Here is a 21,830-nt window from a genome sequence, read left to right on the forward strand (position 1 = left end):
GAAAATATTAAGAACATATTCATTTCTATTGAGCTACTAACATAGCAGTTTTGCCTATGGTTGAGCTTGTAACCCAAAAGTCATCGAGTTTGAGACCGTCAGGCAACGACTGAGAAGACTTTAAGCAAGGCATCTTCCCCCAGTTGCTCCACAGGTGCTGCAGTGATAGCTGCTCATGGTATGCTCTGGACTGGGATGGGTTAAATGCAGAAGTCACATTACAAGTATGAATTATGACCATACACTGTCCTTTATGTCACATTTACTTTGACTAGATGTGAGTAGTAGCAGGCGATTGTGTCTGAGTTGCCTGATTAATTATCCCGACTCACTTATACTTTCACTTTCATCAGATTGATCTGGTAAGCATTGCTCACATTGTTCATTTAAAGGCAGAGTACAATCCAGTGTTATTGATCAAGAAAGCAAACTTTATGTTGTAGTTGGTGGCAGACTGTGGCACACACACTTTCTTTCATCTTCCCTCTGTTCATTTCTTGATTACTACTTCTGTCCTCCCTACACTACAAGCTGTAATATACTCTGACTCTTTTTTTTTCTGGTTTTCTTGTCTTGTTCATGTCTAATTTGCTCCTCAGTGGGTGTTTCGGTGCCATGACAAAATGGTTCAGTTAATTTAAGTTTGATTCTTGTTCGGTTTTCAATAACAAGAATGGTGATTACATACGTCATGGAGGATTGATTTAATTAAGCAATCATGGCTCTTCTCAATTTCTGAAATGTTGCTGCTTGATCAAATACTATCAAGTAATAGCAATCAATCTACACAATTCAATTACATTAGTCCATGTGAGCCCGGTTTCCATTATTAAAGCCATACAAATTCAATATTTAACTATATGAGAATACATGTATGATTATTGTTACCATGTTTGCACTGTAAAAAAATTCCGTAGAAATTGCAGCTGGGTTGCCGGTAACTTACCGTAGATTTAAATTAATGTTTTTTACTGGCAACATTTTGTTCAAAGTTAAATGAAAATTAAACATTTACAAGTCTTTGTCTTTACAGAGTAAAAAAACAGCATCAAGCAAAACATTCTGGGAAACAAAATCTGAAGCAAAAAACAGAAAAAGGTTGATGATGATTTCTGGTTCCCAGAATGCTTTGCATGAGGCTGTTATTGTATAGTTTTCTTCTGTAAAGATAAAGACTTGTTAATATTTAAAATTTATTTAACTTTGAACAAACTCTTGCCAGTAAATAACATAAATGTAAATCTACGGTAAATTACCGGCAACCCAGCTGCAATAACATTGTAATTTCTACGGATTTTTTTTACAGTGTGTGACATATATTTGTACATGTATCAACCAACAGGAACGTTTTTAAGCTTCATTAGAATATCTTTGTTGAATGAACATCTGGGTTATTACAAAGGTTATTACTTATTTCAGAATCTCGATAAGTGCCGGGTCATTTTAACCCAGTTGTGTGCTCTGTCCAATAATGACCCAACCCTGGGTAAAAACAACCCAGAATTTTTTAAATGTTTGGTTGTGAGTGCAGAAATCACAAGGGGTGGATCTAATAAAGCAACAGTGGCTGCTCTCTTTCTCTCTCTCTGTAATGTTTCTTCTTCATACTGCCAACCATCACGAACCAACAGCATCTCAGTGTCAGGTAAAACCTGATCTTTTTTGCCTATAAAGTCATCATTCTTAGAGTTTTGATGCATGAGGAATTCATATATTGTTGAGAGATGACTTTTTTGGTATTGTTAACTTTAGGTTTAGAAGCCACTGTATATTAACAATTTAGACAAATCAAGTTTTCATTTTAATTGTAGCTATATTTCATTTATCCATTCATTAACAAGGTTCCAAAGCAGCATTATAATTATTACTTATTGGCCCGGTTTAACAAACAAGGCTTAGTTAAAGCTAGTACTATGCTTTAGTAAAATTATGACATTTAAGCATTTTTTATAACCTCCTAAGTCCTGGATGTCCACATATGTGGAGATAAAAATTTTTGGGTGTTTGCACCATAATACTTAATTCTGTGTAACTGGAACCTGTTGTACACAAACATGGACAAATACACTGCTTCATGTTCAAAGAAAAATATTTGGTTATTATATTTATTGGTTCTTCCCCCAAAATAGCTGGAAGAAATCTGAAAAAAGACAAACCAAAGCTCGGGTCTTAGGAGGATAAAATTGCCTAATACGTTACTGGTGTGTATCTTAATATAAATCAATGGTACTGGCATATTTAAGGATCTGTATGTACAAGTTATTTTCAGTTAAGACAGCTCAAAGTGTTTTAGTCTAGCCTTAAGCCTTGTCTGTGAAACCAGGAGATTAAAAAATATTTATTTAACATTTTCGTTGTATACCTAACAATGTATGACCAACTTCATGATCAGCTTGGATAAATAAAACCAATGAGGTGCTCAAATCAAAACCAGCTTGATTTTCGTTACAGTTGAATTTTCTGAGGAAATAGTTTCTCCTGAAAGCTCACCTGAAATGATGTTACAAGAAGTGTCAAACCCCTTAAAATGGATAATGCTGGATTTTAATTGGACATTTGTGGAAGAAGTTTACTGCGCATCCACGTCTGAAATAGTGATTATCTGGACTCTCTTCTTCATTGAACTTTTTGTAATCTGTCTGGCCCTCTATGGATTGTGCGTTCTGTTTAAGTCTGACCGGGCTATTTCCACATTTGTCATAAACCTCTTCATAACTGATATCATGCAGATTTGCGTCAGACCTGTTCTGAATTTTTGTGCATTTAATATAATTTTTTATGCTTTTTGGATTTACATCATCAGCATACTGTCTAATATTGGCTTTATGGTCTGTATCTCTCTTGAAAGATATGTGATGATAAAATATCCTGTATGGTACCGACTTCATCGTAGCTTAAGGCATTCTATTCTGTTGTGCTTGCTAGTTTGGGCAATATCATGCGGTTGCATTGGGGCTGATGTGTATTTAATATTTAATGGGCATCTGGAGTACGCATTTTTTATAAGTGTCTTTATTTTTTTGACGCCTTATCCACTGGTTATCTTCTGCTTTGTGGGTTCATGGAGGGCACTGTCTCATTCAGTCTCAGTCACCCCTGAAAACCAGAAGAAAATTTTGAGGATCCTGGCTCTTGTTCTTTTCAATTACACTGTGTTGTTCCTGCCGAACATTGTCCGAAACGGGATTTTGGCAGTAACTATTGCTCGTGGACAACAACTAAATTATGATTATTTGCAAGTTGTGTCTGGAATCATATTGTATTTAAATCCATTGGCCGATTCATTGCTGTATGTTTTCTTAAGGGAGGACAATAATAACATGCTTAGATATTTGTGTTGTAAACATTAGTGAAACTCACACTGTAAAAAAATTCCGTAGAAATTACAATGTTACTGCAGCTGGGTTGCCGGTAATTTACCGTAGATTTAAATTTATGTTATTTACTGGCAAGAGTTTGTTCAAAGTTAAATAAAATTGAAATAATAACAAGTCTTTATCTTTACAGAATAAAACTACACAACAACAGCCTCATGCAAAGCATTCTGGGAACCAGAAATCATCATCAACCTTTTCTGTTTTTTTGCTTCAGATTTTGTTTCCCAGAATGTTTTGCTTGATGCAGTTTTTTTAGTTTTACTCTGTAAAGAAAAAGACTTGTAAATGTTTAATGTTCATTTAACTTTGAACAAAATGTTGCCAGTAAATAACATAAATTTAAATCTACGGTAAGTTAGCGGCATCCCAGCTGTAATTTCTACTGCACTGTCAGGGTCACTGTAAAAAATTTGCTGTAATTTTGCAGCTGGTTGCCAGTAACTTACTGTAGAAGATAAAGACTGAACATTTTTCATGTTTATTTAACTTTGAACAAACTGTTGCTAGTAAAACATAAATGTAAAATCTACAGTAAGATACTGGCAGAGTTGCCGTAATACCCAGTAATACTTTAATTTCTGTCAAATTTGTTTAGGTTCTGATTGATTTTTTATTCATTAGAGGTTTTAAAGATAAAGATAATATTGTTTTGATAGGATTTGAAGGACAAAAAAAAATATGTGGGTTTGTTAAGAGAGGCACGTTTAGACTTAAATGTGAGAAAAGTGAAGCATTTAGTATGTAAATAAATGTATTAGCATATTTGAATATTTTAGACAAAATGGTTTCTAGCTGTACTCTTTGATAATGTATTTGCACCTAAAGAGGTCCTACTAGTACCTCAGAAGTAAATACAGATACAAAAGATTGGATATTAGTACCACAAAGGTACATACCTAATAAATACGCATCTGTATAAATTATATTATGTCCATTTTTAAGTTGGGCAATTATTTGACCATTTTTCAGTGTATATTAGATTTTTTTGTATAGCAGAATGTACTGTTCAAAACGCATAAATGTTCTTTTTCTCATTTCATCTCATTTCATCTCGTTTCATATCTGTAATAGATACAACATGAACAGGAAACAATTGAGCAAATTTGATCACTTTACTGGCTACTCATCGTTACTCACTTTTAAAATCCACTATTATCTCTGTCAATTTTCTTGATTATAATCCAGTTACAAGAAATGTTAGCCTTAGTCAGATTACATAATCATTATATGACAAAAAGACAGAAGTGGAAAATGGATCTTGTTAGAAATGAATGTCTCCAGCCCTCGCTCTTGCTGCTTGCCGTTTCTTCATCGCTTAAATCCTCCGACTTCAGCTCAGCATCAGGTAAAACAGTTACTTTGTGCCCTATGTGTGCATTGTTCCTAATTCATATTTTATTTATTGTTCAGTTATTCTTTACAGAATTAATTTGTGATTAAATTTGACTGTTACATACTTGTATGCTAAAGGTTTTTGATGCCAAGTTTATATGGTTTTGTATTGCGTTCAACATAAACAGTCTCTTAAATGAAATATTTATTTAAAAATAATTGTACCTTTTTAAATTTCAGCTTAAGAGAAGTTTCACTTCTTGTAATGAATTAATAGAAAATAGAAAAGTCATCACAACAGGACAATCAATGTTGCCTATATATGTAAAATGTTGTTTCTAATGCACTTTAGACAATAACTATGTATATTTAAATACAAATTTAATACTGTTTCCCTTCTTTTCTCTCTGTCGTTATAAGATTTAAGAATGTACAGTATGTATAATATCTTGTGCAACTGTTGCCTACAATCCGTGTGTTTGTTGTAGTCCAAGAAAAGAGATTTATGTTGCGTCATCATTGACTTTGGGCTATGAACCTTTTCCATATTGTTAACATTCACTTATACACACCTACACACCAAAGGAAATGTAAAAACGTGAATCGGACAATAGGTGCTATTTAAAGGGATTCACCCAAAAATGAAAATGATGTCATTATTTATTCACCCTCGTGTATTTGTAAACCTTTATGAGTTTCTTTATTCTATTACACAAAAGAAGATATTTTGATAAATGTTATAAGCACGCAGTTGGCAGTACCCATTAACTGTCAGTATTTTTGTTGGTACTGTGAAAGTCAATGTGTCAGCTGTGTGCTTACCATCATTACCTAATGTGAAAAATCACTTGTTTTGCAGAGTCCAAGACATAAAGATGATTTTTCCTGAAAACTCAACCAATAGGACATTTCAACTGGATTTAAGATACTTTCCATGGATAACGGAAGACTTTCACAGGACATTACTAGAAAATTTTATTTGTTTGTCCTTAGTTGAAATTGTGATTATCGGGATTCTTTTCTTCATCGATATCCTTGTCGTCTCTCTGGCAGTTTGCAGACTGTGCTGTATGCTTACATCTCACCAGGCTATTCCTATATTTGTTGTAAACATCTTCGTTTCTGATGCCATACAGATTTGTTTCAGACCTTTCCTGCATCTTTGTACAATCACTGTCAGATTTGAGCTTGTCTGGTATATTTATTCTAGCAGCATAGTGGCTAATATTGGTTTCATGGTTTGTGTTTCTCTTGAAAGATACGTAATGATAAAATATCCTGTTTGGTATCGGTTTCATTATTCAGTTAAGTATTCTCTTCCGCTGTGCCTCTTTGTTTGGACAATATCTTTCATTGAAATTTGGATTACCTGGATTCTTGCATATGGACAACATTTGGCCTATGCAGGTCAGTTAGGTGTCATTGTTTTTTTGATGCCTTATCCGCTGGTTATCTTCTGCTATGTGGGTTCAAGGAGGGCACTGTCTCATTCGGTCTCAGTCACCCCTGATGAGAAGAAGAGAATTTTGAGGATTCTGGCTCTTGTACTTTTTAATTACACTGTGTTGTTCTTGCCGAATATTGTTAATTCCATAATCTATTCATTATCCTATGAACAAAACAGTGGTATGAATTTTTTACAGACACTCTCTGGAATCTTGATGTATTTAAATCCTCTTGCAGATTCTTTGTTGTATGTTTTTATAAGAAGTGATGCTAATAGCAATTTTAGATGTTTGTGTTGTAAGCAGCTACATGAAAATCAGGTGCAGGCAGTAGAGTCCTCTCGCATGTGACATAGAAATCATGCAGAGGTGAGTTATGTGCTGCATGATATCGATAAATTTTGGTAAGCACAATTAGTTGAGAAAATTATGTAGACTGAATCATTACAGTTAATATATTTTGTACAAACTGATTATGATATCAGTTATATTTCTTTGTGAAATCCTAGGATTTGATCTTCCCTCACTCTAGGACAGGAGGTGGTCTAAAAGTGACTTCAGTCGCCAAAGCCATGGACTGATCTTTGATGCCCTCAGGAAAACGATACCAAAGCCCACATTCATGCACAAGCTAAATAAGGGACAGCTTTTATCTCACGATATCAAGACTGCTGAACACCCAGAACTGATATGCTTTTATACATCACATTCCCACTTCATTTAATCTTGTGCACTTTAACAAAATCAACTCTGCCATCATCTTCTCAATGTCATTTTGTACATCGTGCAACAGCATTATATGTATAATCTGTATTCTGTATTTTTTTGTGTGCAACTGTATTTTGAACTGTCTAGACCACATACTTGACTCGCTGATAGTGATACGACAATAAAAGTCACATGATTTGATTCAATGCTTTAAGGCGTAACTTAAAAAAAAAAAAAAAAAAAACATTTCAAGTTGGACAGTTTCAGAAGGTAATGTATAGATGTACTGGCATACACAATATGCCACATCCCTTATGAAAATTAACCGTGGTTTTACTACAGTTAAAACCAAAAACCATGGCTAGTGTAGTAAAACCATAGTTTTGCTGATAGTAATCAATACACAAAAAACATGGCTACTACACTTTTACCACAATAAAACCATGGTTTATTTTCGTAAGGGATGTCCATATAAAAATTTCATTAAACTGTTTTAACTGTAGATTTTACCTTCATCTGTTCCATCTGCACTTGACTGAAGTATTTATATTATTATTACATTTTATGTTGACGTGTAGGATGAATCGTTTTATTGCATGCTAGGCCTAATAGTCTTTTTAGAAGTATCTGCTGAATATAAATGCATTTCTGAGACCTTTTAAGATGGCATTCTAGTTCCGCATATAAATCAAATAATTTAGAAAACACATTATTTTCTGTAATTAATATGGCCGCAACCACCAGCACATGAAACTAGCAGGCGTCAGTAGTTGCCTGGCAACGAGATGGTTGTGGCTAGAAGGGATACAGCTACGGCCATAACCTCATGAAATCTCGCCAAATGCGCGCTGCATTCAACTTAATCCGACCCTCAAACCTAACCCTAAACCCAACATTTGATTTAGGATGCAGCTGTATCCTGTGTAACCAGAACCGCTGTTTTTCATCTTAAACCTACCCCTAAACCCAACATCTCGCGAGATTTTTAGCTGTATCGCCTCTAGCCAGAACTAGAGCCGTACCAGAACCCAGATTATACGGCTCTGCCAGAACCCAACACAACGAGATAACCCACTCGCGGGGAGCTCGCACACAGTTATTTTGGTCTCCTTGACTTCACGCGGCGCTGCGCAGACAAAATGACTTTTGATATCAAAGTACTGTGAGAGTGAAACGTTCGAGCCGTTCTCGCGGTACTTGGATGTCATACGCCGATCGGTCTGCGCGGTGCCAAATGAATTTGAACTGTTGTCTAGAATGGTCTCTATGGAAACTTCAAACCTCAAGTAGTTTCAAGATCTACCAAGGTGTACAGTACGTCCGCGGGCGAGTTCGGATACTTTTAATCTCGATCTAAATTGTTTTCCAATATAATTGCTAAATGCAGACAAAAGTGAACGCGGAGGACGGGAAAGCTGAATCTGAACAAAACGGCAAAAGTGAAGGAGTCGTGTGTTTCACCTCAGGTACCTTTTCAATGTCTTCAAAAAACTTGCAAAACATGCATTTTTTTAATGCTGGGGGAAATAGTGGATTAAGTAAAGTTGTTGTTATATAGGCTATGTATGATTAAAATAATATAGGTCCTGATCAAAACGCAGCTGTCGATATGAAAACCGTCAACGCGGATACTGGCGAAACCCAAGGGTCTGAGGAAATCCATTCAGGTCCCAGGTGATCAGCCACATATTTATCTAACACTTATGATGTTCACTAAATGATCCATAGGCAATCATAAACAGTATAATGTACTACTAAATTATTTGTTTTACATTTTTTAAGAATTACCAAATCGTTTTTAAGAGATCACTGCAAGAAAAACAAACTGTACCTGACTCCAAGGTTGAACGACACACTTTATCTACACTACAAAGGTTTGGCACATTTCATGCAATTTTTTATGTTGCTATTTTTCTTTTAATCAAAATTACACAACTTACTCATACTTCTGAAATGTAGGTTTTTCCTGTATTGAGGGTTTGGAGGAATACACAGGACTGCGTTGCTTGTGGCTGGAATGTAATGGAATTCAGTCGATTGAGAATCTGGAGCATCAGATGGAGCTTCGCTGCCTGTTCCTCCATCAAAACCTCATTCACACACTGGAAAACCTGGAACCACTAAGCAAGCTCTGCACACTCAATGTCTCACACAATTATATCAAAGTCATTCAGAACATATGTGAGTGCTTGCACAAATAGAAATACCAAACTTTATACTTTAAAATGACACTTTAAAGTCATGTTCGCTTTCTCCTCATTTTCTTTTAGCATGCTTGAGTGAGCTGTCCACACTGCAGATCTCCCATAATGCTCTGGAGAATGTTTGTGACATGGAGGAGCTGTCCCGCTGTCCATCCATCAGTGTTCTTGATCTTTCACACAACCGCATCAAAGATCCAGCCATCATTAGTATTCTAGAGAGGATGCCTGAATTGGTATAAATATTGTATTTGTCCCTCAAAAACATAAACGATTACTCGTATTTCTAGATGTGGACTGAATAGCTTTTTGTTATTTCACAGCGTGTGCTAAATTTAATGGGTAATGAAGTCATCAAAAAAATACCAAACTACAGGAAGACTATGATCGTACGTCTAAAGCAGCTGACCTATCTTGATGACCGGCCTGTGTTCCCAAAAGACAGGTTAGCGGCTAAGTGTTTTTGAACTAATGTGCTTCCACAATTTTTATGCTGGAACTTTAGTTAAAGGAATTGTTCACACAAATGTGAAAATTCTCACATCATTTGCTCACCATCATGCCATCAGATGTACGTATCTTTCTTCAGTTGAACACATACAAATGAAATGAATTGTATTAAAATGCTGTCATGTTATCCATTTTGGGCTTTGAAATGACTCCAGTGGGTTTATGTATGTGTTCTTATGCATAACAATATGTTGTAAGAGAAAATGACTAATACTTTCAGCTTATTTCATGTTCAATAGCCTATGTCACATTTTTTATAAACAATGTTGTATGTCTTTATCTTTTGAGGAAAACACGCATATGAAAGCGAATTATAATGGCATTTTTATAAAAAAATTATTCATCTGTGTTAACAAGTGATATGTATATAATGACAGTATTTTCATACCCGTATGTGAGTAAACTATTCCCTTGAGCTCAAAAGCATTAAGTTAGTTTATGATTTGGATGAAACCCAAAAGTTTTCCTGAATTTTCCTTTGGTAATCAAGGGGCTGTTCAGATCTTGGATCTTTTGTTTTTGAGTTGCTTTAGGCTTTGATCTTAGTCCTAGCATATATTGTTGTCCACAGAGCTTGTGCAGAGGCATGGGCAACTATTGGTTTGGAAGCTGAGCGACAGGAGAGGGAATTGTGGCAAAGCAGAGAGAGAAGGAAAGTTCAAGAGAGTTTGGATGCAATGGCTGCTATCAAAGAGAATGCACTCAAACGGCAGCAAGCTCAAGAGTTTTCAGAAAAAGGCAAACACATATTTCTGTTTACTTATTCATTTCTTTCTTGCTGACAGACAATTTCATTCTAATTTTACGGTTTACCTACAGAAAACACAGAGCCTCAAAATCCTGCTATTGATGATCTGATCTCTGAAAACGACATTCATAAACCTCCATCAGAAAATGCACCTGCAGAGAGTGACACGTCAAATTTGGTATGTGAACAAACTGATTCACCAGCATCAGAGTTGAATTACATTAATAGCTTGACCACTGATGAGGAGCATAGTGTCCAAACAACATTTGAGGAAATTCATTCTGATCACTCAAAACCAAGGAGGCAACATATTGACATCTCAGCTTCAGAACAGGTTCTGCAACCAACATTATACCTGGACCAGACTGGCAGGTCAGTAACATCAGAACTTAACACGAAAACAGGGGAAAACAAGGCGACTTTTCATTCCCCAGAAGAGAAGCACCAGAAAGGGTGCAGTGCTTACGCAAAACCATCAGAGTCTAACACTTCAATCACTGGTCCTGGTGCCCTCATCACTGAACTGATTTCTGAAGATGAAATAGAGACTGTCAACCTGTCAGATGGCTTGTTAACAATTGATGTGAGTGCTTGCATAAGTGTGCCAACATTAAACACTATACCAATGAAAAGCTCATAAACAAACAGTTCACCTATATCAATATAATCTGTAAAAATGTGTAATTTATTGTTAATTCTTAAATCTAATGCATGTAATCTTAACAAGTGGAACATTATTGTAAGGTCTCTTTAATCTGATTATTGTGTCTTTAGGATCTTCCAGACCTGGAAGATGTAGAAAATACTTTGATGATCCCAACAACAGGTGCACAGGTAAGAAAGCATTTATTTAATGGTGATACAAATATAAAATTACAGGGTTTAAAGCAAATAGTTGTATGTAATCACTGTACCAGTTATCATCAAACTAGAGTGGGTATTGGACAGATCTAAGTTTTTTACCTGGATTATTTTTCAGAGTGTGTTGCATCCTATGATTGAGGTCATTTCTGGTGATGACACAGAATCAGAAGCTGTAAATATGTATCACCGGGCTCATTTTGAAGAACCGGACCCTAACCAATCACAGCTGCTTATTAGTGTTGTTTCCTCTAGGAGCTCATCAGTTAGGCAGCAAAGCACTGTCTTTATGCAACCGCAAGGTGACTCTTTTCTTCCAAAGGCAAAAGAAAACAAAACCACTGTCCTAATTGAGGAACTTGATTGAATGTTTATGGCTGAATAATGAACTAATACATGAGACCAGTGAAGACAAATTTTGGACATGTTTTTTTCTAATTAATGTCTGTCTTATATTTTTAAAAGCTTTCTTTGTTTAGGTGTTGAACTAAATTTGTAAGTTAAATTGACCTTTTAAATGACAAATCAATAAAATTTAATATAAAATATATGCTTTAATTTTTGTCTAGATATAACCATGTGTTATAAATATATCACACATTTTGTTTATTATTCCACACTAATATAAAACTAATATATGCTGCTACATATTCAGTTTGTCAAACTGTTAAAAAACGCAAAGACACACAAACAAAAACCCAGTTTTGATACAAACTCCAAGTACTGATGGAAATTTGACAGATTTAGACTTTAGAAGAACGTAAAATAAAATTTAAAGAGAAAAACACTATCATTGGACAATAGCATCAGTCCAGCTGAATGAAAGCAGCAGGAGAAGAGTGAAGCATGTTAGCAGCAGCTCTGTGCTCGGCAAGTGCTTGCCAGAATGAGCAAATCCTTTGAGGGACTCCTGATTGGTTTGATCAGTGCTGGGAAGACCCTGTGTAGGGGTTGCGGTGACGGCCTCTGTACGTCTAGCACACATGTCGTAGAGATTCCCAGCAAATGTTGTTTTCCGAGACTCTGCTCTCAAAGATTCCCAAATCTTTGCTGCATCACCACGGCAACCTGAGAGCACATCACTCACACACACCTGGAAAGCATCCCATGACCTGCAGATGTTAAGAGTACAAATGTAAAGAGATTCAAAATATTGTAATTGTTTTTGTGTGTATGTGGATAGGTTTAACAATTTTGGGAGGGACCAAATTTTAAACAAAATATACACAAATATAGTAAAACGTGTTAAAATGTGTGTGTGGACAGTTTTGCCTGTTCCTTTTAAAATGTCTTGTCAACAAATGAAGCAAATCAAGAACTTGGGAAGGAAATTTTTGGTGGTCATCATAAGAAATTAAATACATATCTATTGATATCCAAAGGTTAGAGCGAAGTTAAGTGGTATAACAAAGAAAATATAATTTGCCTGATATTAAAAATGAATGTATACTATATTTTCTCATCAAAATTGTGTGATTGTGTATGGGTTTGAGCGGGTGGGTGTCCACGAATATGTCTCACTTGCAAATAGAGTTGATGTCTTGTGGGTTATCATTCTTCGAGCTCACACTGTCACCCAGAGTAACCAGGCAATCGGCAAAGCCCCTGTATACAGCGCTACATGGAGGTTCTATTGCTGCACTCAGCACAGAGGAGCAGAGACCTGAAGACAAATTTTTAAATGGGGTGGATACAGAATAATAATTCAGAATACAACTGAAATTTAAAGAGTACCCTTTTGTGTTTTAGCCATGAAGTATAACAACATCAGAGCAAATGCTGTTTTTTAAGGTTATGTGTTTGTTTCTGTTATGAAGTCTTCTATTACAGTATATGTTGCCTGACATAACCAGGGTTAATCCTAGGATTAGAGCCAAAGCCACATTTAATCTCACCACTGCAGCTTGGTAATACAAATTTTTTTAGTGTTTCTGTTCTTAAACCATCTATAAATATGTTTGTTTTTATATCTATCTCTCTATATATAGATATAGATATATTGATACTGATATAGATATTGATATATATAAAATAAAGTTTACTGCTCATAAATGTAATAACATAGGAATATTACTCCAAGAGTGGCAACTCCTGAACTTAAATAAGGCACCAAAATCCAATCGTTCTGGATGGCTAGTTGTCAAAGTTTTATAATATACTATTAAAGATCACCGATATACCAACAAACAATTATTTAGACTGATATCTGCCCATACCGATGGCGATACAGATCAGTTTGTTGGTTATATTAACTTGCATTAACTAAATTCTGAAGATTACATTTTTCTGAATGTTATTCATTCATATAATGACCATTAATATTGAACATTAAATTAGTGTTGTTTCTATACACAGAGCTCAAATACATTGCATTTTCCAGTTCTCTTTTGATTGACAGTTTTGGCCATGACCATTGGCTGTTTTTAATCTGTCGTCCAGTAACGTGAAAATAGCTTTTATCAACCTATAAAAAGGTCTGCATTATCTTTAACAACATATTTTATACAAAACTAACATGGATATAAAGTAGCCTATATTAAAAAAAATGTTTGACATCACAAGACACTGACAAGCAAACACTTACAAAGAGATGCTCAAAGACAAGAAAGAGTTTTACTCACTGAGGCAGAATGAAATAAACAGCAGCAGATGCATTCCGCTGAACAGGCCAGAATTATGAACTGAAGGCCACACACAGACAAGCACCCCAATGTTACACGCTTTAACAAACAGTCATGTATCAATCATCCAAACATTCTTGAGATCCCATCAAACTTTCTGTTCTGGAGAAAAACTGCAGCTTTGGACCCAGTTGTTCAGTCTGATAGATAAAGGGGCTCGCCACATCTGATTACTAAGGGAGGGGGATTAAAGATCAGTTATGGCAGCACATTGCATCATAACAGAGAAGAACTCTAGTGACAATGTGCCTGTCTGTCCTAAAATGTCTCTTAGTCATTCTCTCTTCCCCTCTCATACACACATATCCAAAACAGATATGAAAAAAAACAATAATTACTGGCATTTAATGCCAACATGGTACTTTCTAAATATAGACAGTGGACAAACCCTCTGTGATTGACAGGCTTGGATTATGCCATTGCATAAATCTACAGGGATAGGAGAATAATGATGGATTAGGAACACTCTTATATAAAGCCATTAGTTTTTGCGCTCTCTCTCTCTCTCTCTCTTTCTCTCTCTCTCTCTCTCTCTCTCTCTCTCTCTCTCTCGCTCTCTCTCTCTCTCTCTCTCTCTCTCTCTCTCTTCTGGCTCTGCACCTGTCACTCAATTCCATGATTGTGTCTTTCTCTGTATTTTTTTTATTCTGCACAAAGTAAATTGTAGTAAATTACTACATATTGTAGTGTTTTTGAAACGTACTATAGTAAATATCATACTAGGCCTATACTACAGTATTTACAACAGTTAATCAACTTGCTGTAGTTAAAAGTACAGAATACTGTCCTATAATGATTAACAAAAATGAGTAATTACTGTAAATAAGCAGTGTACTATAAATAACTACATAATAAATATCAAAGTACAGTTTTTTTCATGTGGGAGCAGCAGTGTAAATAAAAAACAGACAAGGGTATACTAACATTACAAGAAAGTACCATAGTACATAAATATTATTATGACTAAGGCAACGTTAATATATGATATAGCATATAAATGTTGTGCCCTCACTGTATCATAGTACACAACACAGCAGATTAGAAGTAGCTGTTTTGTGTGTTGTTTTTTATATTATTAATGTACATTTTTGTTATATTACAAATATTTTGCTTTTGTGGAATTGCTTTTAAAAAACACCATTAGGTGGTAGTAAAGTCGCGTATTAAGCTACGGCCAAAATCTCGTAAAATCTCGCCTGATGAGCGCTGTTTTCATTTTAATCCTCCCACCAAACCTAACCCTAAACTCAACATCTCGCGAGATTTGGCCATAGCTGTATCGTCTCTAGTCAGAATCAAAGGGGGTTCGTGTACGGAAGTGACGCAGTTTGTGTGGATGTGTGGCTGTCATGGATGAAGTTGGATCACTGGCTCTTCGTCGCGGTGGTTCAGCGGGGCTCTCTGCCGTGCAGTCCGACACCATAGCTGGCCTGACCGAGCTGGATGATCTGGAGCGAGTATATGCGCAACTATGTGCCGAAGAGGTGAATATTTATTTGCAAACTCGCTGTCAGTACCTTACGTTACAGTATTTCCCTATGAGCTGTATGCATCATCAACACCAGCAGAGTAAGAATATGAGGTCTAAATAAATGACAGGTTATTGTGGCAGTTCATTTATTGTTGAACAAATTACATTGTCGCGTCTTTGAACGCAGGTGTGTATTAACTGGCACATATAATTTAAATTCCTCTTAACAGACGGAAGTAATGGTGAAGTTGGACGCTCTTATGGGACAACAGAGCAATATAGAAACAAAGATGCTCGACCTGCAGCGGATGGGGTGAGCGTACATTTGACTTAGTTACACTTAAAGAAATAGTTAGTCATCAAAATTATGATTTATGTACCCTTATTACGTCCTAGCTGTGTGACTTCTTAAACACAAAACACAAGCAGCGTTGTAGAAATAGTAACAAAAGCACATCCAGCATTTGTCCACCATTAAAGTACTCCCTAAAACTCCAGTGGGTTTAAAATGTCCACGATCATTGGCTGAGAATGTGCCTGCCATAATCAGTTGTTTTACTGTATGTGTTTCATAGTCCCAATCTGCAGCTGATCGAGGGGGATGCTGTGCAGCTTTCTGGCATGATCAACTTTACCTGCAGCCTGGCAGAGAACGTCAGTAGTAAAGTCAGACAACTGGATCTCACCAAGGTGCCCAACATGCGTTTACTCTTCACATGTGTAGTACATTAGCAGTGAGAACCCATCAGGTTTTACATCTGAGTTTTGCACTGTATTACAGAAAAGGCTGTATCAAGCAATTCAGCGAGCTGATGACATTCTTGACCTAAAGTTCTGCACCGATGGTGTTCAGACCGCCATGCGTAACCAAGACTATGAGCAGGCTGCTGCTCACATTCATCGCTATCTTTCTCTTGATCAGTCAGTGATTGAGCTCAGCAAGCAAGGAGGAGAAGGTGAGTCCAGATGCTTTGTTTTGGGGATCTAAAAATCAATGGTAAAAAATATTACCATTACAGCTGTAAAACACAAGACACTAAAAGTACAGTATTATTAGAATTACAGTGCAGTGTCTACTGTGGTGTCAAAGTTTTTTCAATGTTTTTAACGGCTGCTAAGATAAATGCAAACATAATTTTAAAGGATGCACAGACATTTATGCATTTACAATATTATTTGTATAATATACATTTTGCAGGCAGTGCAGTTGAAGCCAGTCTTGCATTGCTTCAGGAAGCAGAGCATAATCTGAAGGCGCTGGTTACCAAGCGACTCGAGGAGGCAGTTGCAACAAACGATCTGCCCCAAGTGGAGCGCTTTTTCAAGATCCTCCCTTTACTGGGACTCCACGAACAGGGACTTGCACAGTTTGCTCAATATCTGTGTAGTCAAGTACGTGTATGAATGTCCAGTCAATCTTTTAAGAATTCAATGGTTTGAGGGTCAAATTTATTTCACTTTGCTTCTCTTTCAGTTGGCGAGTAAGGCAGAGGAAAACTTGCTCCTGGCTCTTGGCTCTGATGTTGGCGAGCGCAGAGCTCCAGTCATTTTTGCTGACACCCTCACACTACTGCTTGAAGGTAAGCGCAAACACATGCACAGACACATTGCTGTTGAACTTGGAAACACTGAAGAATAAAAATCAACTGAACTTTATCTGTGTGTTAGGTATTGCACGCATTGTAGAAACCCATCAGCCTATAGTGGAAACGTACTATGGACCGGGCCGACTACACACACTCCTCGCACACCTTCAGAAAGAGTGTGATAAACAGGCGCAGCAAATTGTGGACAAATTCATTAAACAGAGAGATTACTACAATAAGGTGCGTGTAGTTGTACTGCCAGCCTGAAAGTTTTAAGATAATTAGTGTTTGCACCAATAAATAAAGTACTTATGTGTTCATACCTATGTACTTTTTTTCTTTTTCAATAGTTTCAGGTTGTCCAGAGCAGCATGATGAGGGGCATGTCTACAGAAAAGATTGAACCCAGGTGTGTATAATGTAAGAAATAATTGACCAATAAATAGTTTTATTTATAAATAAATGTTTTATTTCAAATATTTGGCTGGAGTCAATTGTTTTGCTTATACCACGGTTACCACAGACATTACTAAAGGGGGGTCACACACCGGACGAGAAGCGGCGCGTCACGCCATGTATCTAAAAATAGAACACTTTTTTTATGAATGTACACACACTGGCAGCGGCTGTCCGCTGTGATTCTGGACGCTGCTCAAATCCCTGCTGTGCCACAGAGCGCCACTCACATAAAATAACATATTTGCCCCAAATTTTTAATGATTAACAGAGGCTGCTAATGCATATTTTGCATCTTGAACTAGACTCTGCTTGACTAACTTTGCGCTATTTAATGTGCATGTCTGGTGTGTGATACCTGCAAGTTGTCCTTCACGCATCCCAACGCTTCTCGTCCAGTGTGCGACCCCCTTAAGACATTGCTCTGGTGGTATTATAAGACATTTGACAGTTCAGATGTGCCTTTATGGAAAAATAATGCATACAAATGGAACATTTCTTAACCAATCAGAATAAAGCATTCATCAGTCCTGTGGTATTAAATCATATATCATTACAAAAAATGTTAACTATAATGGGTATCTTTTGAATTCTAGTATTAAGTATTTGTCATTGTTTATTTAGGGATCTGGATCCTGTGTTATGTGAGGTTACGTTAATGAACTCAAGAGCAGAGCTGTACTTCAGATTTCTGAGGCGGCGTATCGTAGCTGACTTTGAGGTTGCAGATGCAATGGCAGATGAAGCGGTTATTCAAGGTAACAATAAAATGCCTTTTCCGGGTTGTGTGTTTTACTGCAGGAATGTACAAAATTAATTTGTATTGTAGTAAAATATAGTAAATAAAAAATATAAAATGAGCATAAATGTCATTGCTGTGACATAATGATTGTTGCATATGCTCCAACACATGATGTTTATTTGGGTGCCATGGGTTTACGTCTGTAAATCATTGGTCAGTAAATATATAATAATCAGTATTATTAGCTCCCCGCCAGCCTTTTTTTAAAAAGTTTCACAAAATGCCTTCCAGAAAAATTTCTTCTATAAACATATAAACATACAATATATTCAATTAAAGAACAGAGCCTTTGCTTTAATAATTTGGGTAAGAGCGATTCTGTGTATCCCTGCACAGCACCTTTACCAACATAAACATCATGTTGCTGTTCACAGTTAGTCAGGGACTATTTTTTCTAGCACACTTTTTTTTAGGAAGGCTTTAAGTGATTTGATGCACATTTTCAATGCAACATAGTTGAAGTGTTTTTATTTTCTCTTGTGTATAACATTATCTCTTGAGGTTAAAGTTTGTTCTGGTTGTTTTCTAGAACATCAGCAGAGTCTAGAACAGTTACTGAAGGATTGCCAGCTGAGTCGTACTATGCAGGAGCTGATCGGCTATTACATTCCTATGGAGGAGTATTACATGAGAGAGTCTGTAAACAAGGTGCAAGACATAAACACACTTTGTGACACTTCATGATGTGCTGCCACATTTAGATGTACTTCTGTTATCTTCATTATTTTCCATTTGTATGCATAATGTTTTAGGCTAATAAATATGACTTAACAGGCAGTTGCCATGGACACAGCGGAGGTCGGTCAGCTGAGCTCCAGTATGGTGGATGATGTGTTTTACATTGTGAAGAAATGTATTAGCAGAGCCCTAACCAGCAATAGCTCTGACTGCGTTTGTGCTATGATAAATCATGCAGCTAGTGTTCTGGAGACAGACTTCAGGTATATTTACAAATTAAATTACTGTTATTTAAATTTGATTTAATTTTTGAGTATTTTTATTCATGCATTTGCCAGACGTTTTTCATGCATTCAGTCTATACATCTATTTTGGTCATTATGTGTGCTCACTGGGAATGAAACCTGTGACTTTTGAGCTGCTAATCAACTGAGCTACAGGACTTAGATAATGTCAAAGTCAAAGCTAAAATAGATATTCACATAGCATTTGGAAATAGTATTGTTGTTGTCTAATCTTTCACACTGCTTTTGTAAACTTGCATCTTGAACATCTCTTTCTCGTGTAAAGAGAGGTATTGGTGTGTAAGCTGCGAGCTGGATATCCAGTCAGCGCTCTGCAGGACCTGCAGCGTGGGGTCAGCAGTGCTGTCAGCCTGATGCAGAGCAGCCTGCAACAAGGCAAAATAACAAACCTAACACAGACGCTCGGCATTGAGAGTCAGGAGCAAGCAAAGAGCGCCTACTTGGTCAGCATCATGCATAGACGTCTCTTTTTTTATTAATCTCCCTCTGCCTAGTTTTCGCACCACCATACTCAGTCTTTGTCTTAAGTGCAATAATGATTTATTTATTGATTCTCAGGTGACTCTCAATAATGTGGAAGTCTGCAGTGAGAACATCAGCACCCTGAAAAAAAATCTAGAGGTGAGTTTCTGATGAATTGGCATTGGCGGACCCTTAAGATGCTGTGATGTAAATGTTTATAAGATTACATATTCATGTTTGTGGGAACTTTCATTTAGAAATTGTTTATTCAGACGAGGTTACAGAAAGGTTATGCTTCAAAACTACTTTTCAAACCCACCTACGACCCATTGCATTGCCTAGTACAACTACTTCAGAAAATGCATTTTCTGAATCCTTTCTTTTCTTCTGTATTCCAGAGTGATTGTGCCAAGTTGTTCAGCCAAGGGGCAGGCTCTGAGCATGCTAAAGCTAAGATAGACAGCTGTCTGTCTGATTTGGTGAACACCTCCAGCAGGTTTAAGGACCTCCTCCAGGTATGAATTAAGGGTTTTAAAAATTCTTTATTGTAAATTATTGTACTATGTATTTTAATGGTGTGAGTGTGTTTATACAGGAGGGTCTCCAGGAGCTTAATAACACTGCCATCAGACCACAAGTAAAACCCTGGATCAGCAGCTTCCTGTCAGTCTCACACAATATTGAAGAGGTGCAGTATGATAATATTGCCATATTGATACATTTCTCATGCCTATAAATGATTTAAGTTTTGCTGAGAATTTAACATTCTAAGGTCTTGCCGTTTGTGTTGTTTTTATGTTCAGGAAGAGTTTAGTGATTATGAGGCCAATGATCCTTGGGTTCAGCAGCTTATTGTACAGCTGGAGCAGCTCATGGCTGAGTTTAAGGTATATTTATTCTGTGTGCATACATACAAAGAAAAACAAAAAAGATTCCTAATTCCCTTTTCTATAGGTTGGCCTGTCACCGATCATCTATGATACTTTATCTAGCCTGATGACGAGCCTTATCGCCATGGAGATGGAAAAGACTGTCTTCAAATGCACCTTTAGCAGGGTGAGACTTCATGTTTACACAAAAACAAACTTTTGTTTCATGTCACAGAATCTTTAACTGTCCTGTCTGTTCCCGGTTTTTAGCTTGGTGGATTGCAATTCGATAAGGAATTGCGCTCTTTGGTTGCATATCTCTCCTCTGTCACCTCTTGGACCATCAGAGATAAATTTGCCAGACTGACACAGATGGCAACTATTCTGAACTTAGAGAGGGTATGTGGCTTTTTGCAACAAAAAAAGCTGTTTAGAAAATGTTTATATTGTATATGAACATGCATGTACTACCATTCAAAAGGTCAGAGTTTGCAGAAATTAACTCTTGGCATTTAATCAAGCAGCTTCTATTCAGGATTCATATTGATTATTTTTCCTTTATTATTCAGTCAAAGTCATATGTTAATTTTTTTTGTAAAATTATAGTTTTCTAACTAACTTAATTATTTTATGCTGGCTCAATTATATTTTTCTCTTGTTTACAAAAGTAATTTCAAACATTTAAGCATACACCTTCAGATTGAATAATTTTTAGAATTATATAAAACATCCCAGCAAGCAATAGTCATCATTTTCATAACAACTACTGTAATCGTTTGCAGAATAAAAGTCTTTGTTTACATCATATGTGTGTATTGTGTATACATAATTATTATACACAATACACACCTATATTCTGCAAACGATTAGTTGATATGCAGCCCTAGATGGCTGTTGTCTTTAAAACAAAAAATTGCTTCCTGATTTTAGTCGTGTTCTAAAACCTTTGAACGAAAGTGTGTGTATATATATTTATGATGGACTAAACATGTAAAAACAGATTTTCTGTTTAATGGTGACTATTTTCTTTTAGGTATCCGAGATTCTGGATTATTGGGGGCCCAACTCAGGGCCTTTGACTTGGCGTCTGACCCCGGCTGAGGTTCGGCAAGTCTTGGCCCTCAGGGTGGATTTCCGCAGCGAGGATATAAAAAGATTACGACTCTAACAAACTTCAACATGACTTTTTATGCATACAAAATGGATAACTTGAGTCAAGATGTTATCTCTGAATATTGTACACATGAAGATTTGTCCTGTTTTATACATGTACAAAATAAATGAAAAACAAATATGTCCTTCAGCTATTCTAATGTTTACATTCAGAAAGTTCCTCTT

At 36.4% G+C, this 21,830-nt stretch overlaps 3 protein-coding genes across 3 annotated transcripts; 2 read left to right on the plus strand and 1 right to left on the minus strand.

Annotated features, from left to right (window-relative positions):
* Window positions 1-8,133: 8,133 nt before the first annotated feature.
* On the plus strand, window positions 8,134-11,692 carry dnaaf1 (dynein axonemal assembly factor 1). Its single transcript, XM_065267816.2, is given in 9 exon segments — window positions 8,134-8,328; window positions 8,446-8,536; window positions 8,645-8,736; window positions 8,822-9,043; window positions 9,133-9,299; window positions 9,387-9,508; window positions 10,145-10,904; window positions 11,096-11,155; window positions 11,301-11,692. Coding segments are annotated over 9 exon segments (1,848 nt in total). The 5' UTR covers window positions 8,134-8,243; the 3' UTR covers window positions 11,550-11,692.
* A 115-nt stretch (window positions 11,693-11,807) lies between these two features.
* nrn1lb (neuritin 1-like b) lies at window positions 11,808-13,952 on the minus strand. The gene is made up of 3 exons (XM_065267920.2): window positions 13,804-13,952; window positions 12,704-12,845; window positions 11,808-12,294 (listed from the first exon to the last, which is right to left on the minus strand). The coding sequence occupies exons 1-3, from the start codon at window positions 13,835-13,837 to the stop codon at window positions 11,973-11,975; spliced, it is 498 nt and encodes a 165-aa protein (XP_065123992.1). The 5' UTR covers window positions 13,838-13,952; the 3' UTR covers window positions 11,808-11,972.
* A 1,231-nt stretch (window positions 13,953-15,183) lies between these two features.
* Window positions 15,184-21,795, plus strand: cog4 (component of oligomeric golgi complex 4). The gene is made up of 19 exons (XM_065267863.1): window positions 15,184-15,347; window positions 15,565-15,647; window positions 15,910-16,024; window positions 16,116-16,290; window positions 16,533-16,726; window positions 16,809-16,914; window positions 17,003-17,160; window positions 17,271-17,329; window positions 18,001-18,134; window positions 18,708-18,826; window positions 18,953-19,119; window positions 19,427-19,604; window positions 19,720-19,782; window positions 20,022-20,138; window positions 20,219-20,311; window positions 20,427-20,510; window positions 20,578-20,679; window positions 20,763-20,891; window positions 21,526-21,795. Exons 1-19 carry the CDS (start codon window positions 15,213-15,215, stop codon window positions 21,658-21,660), a joined length of 2,346 nt encoding a protein of 781 aa, XP_065123935.1. The 5' UTR covers window positions 15,184-15,212; the 3' UTR covers window positions 21,661-21,795.
* Window positions 21,796-21,830: the final 35 nt, after the last annotated feature.

Source organism: Paramisgurnus dabryanus, chromosome 2, assembly GCF_030506205.2.
Source record: "Paramisgurnus dabryanus chromosome 2, PD_genome_1.1, whole genome shotgun sequence".
NCBI classification, from domain to species: Eukaryota; Metazoa; Chordata; class Actinopteri; order Cypriniformes; family Cobitidae; genus Paramisgurnus; species Paramisgurnus dabryanus.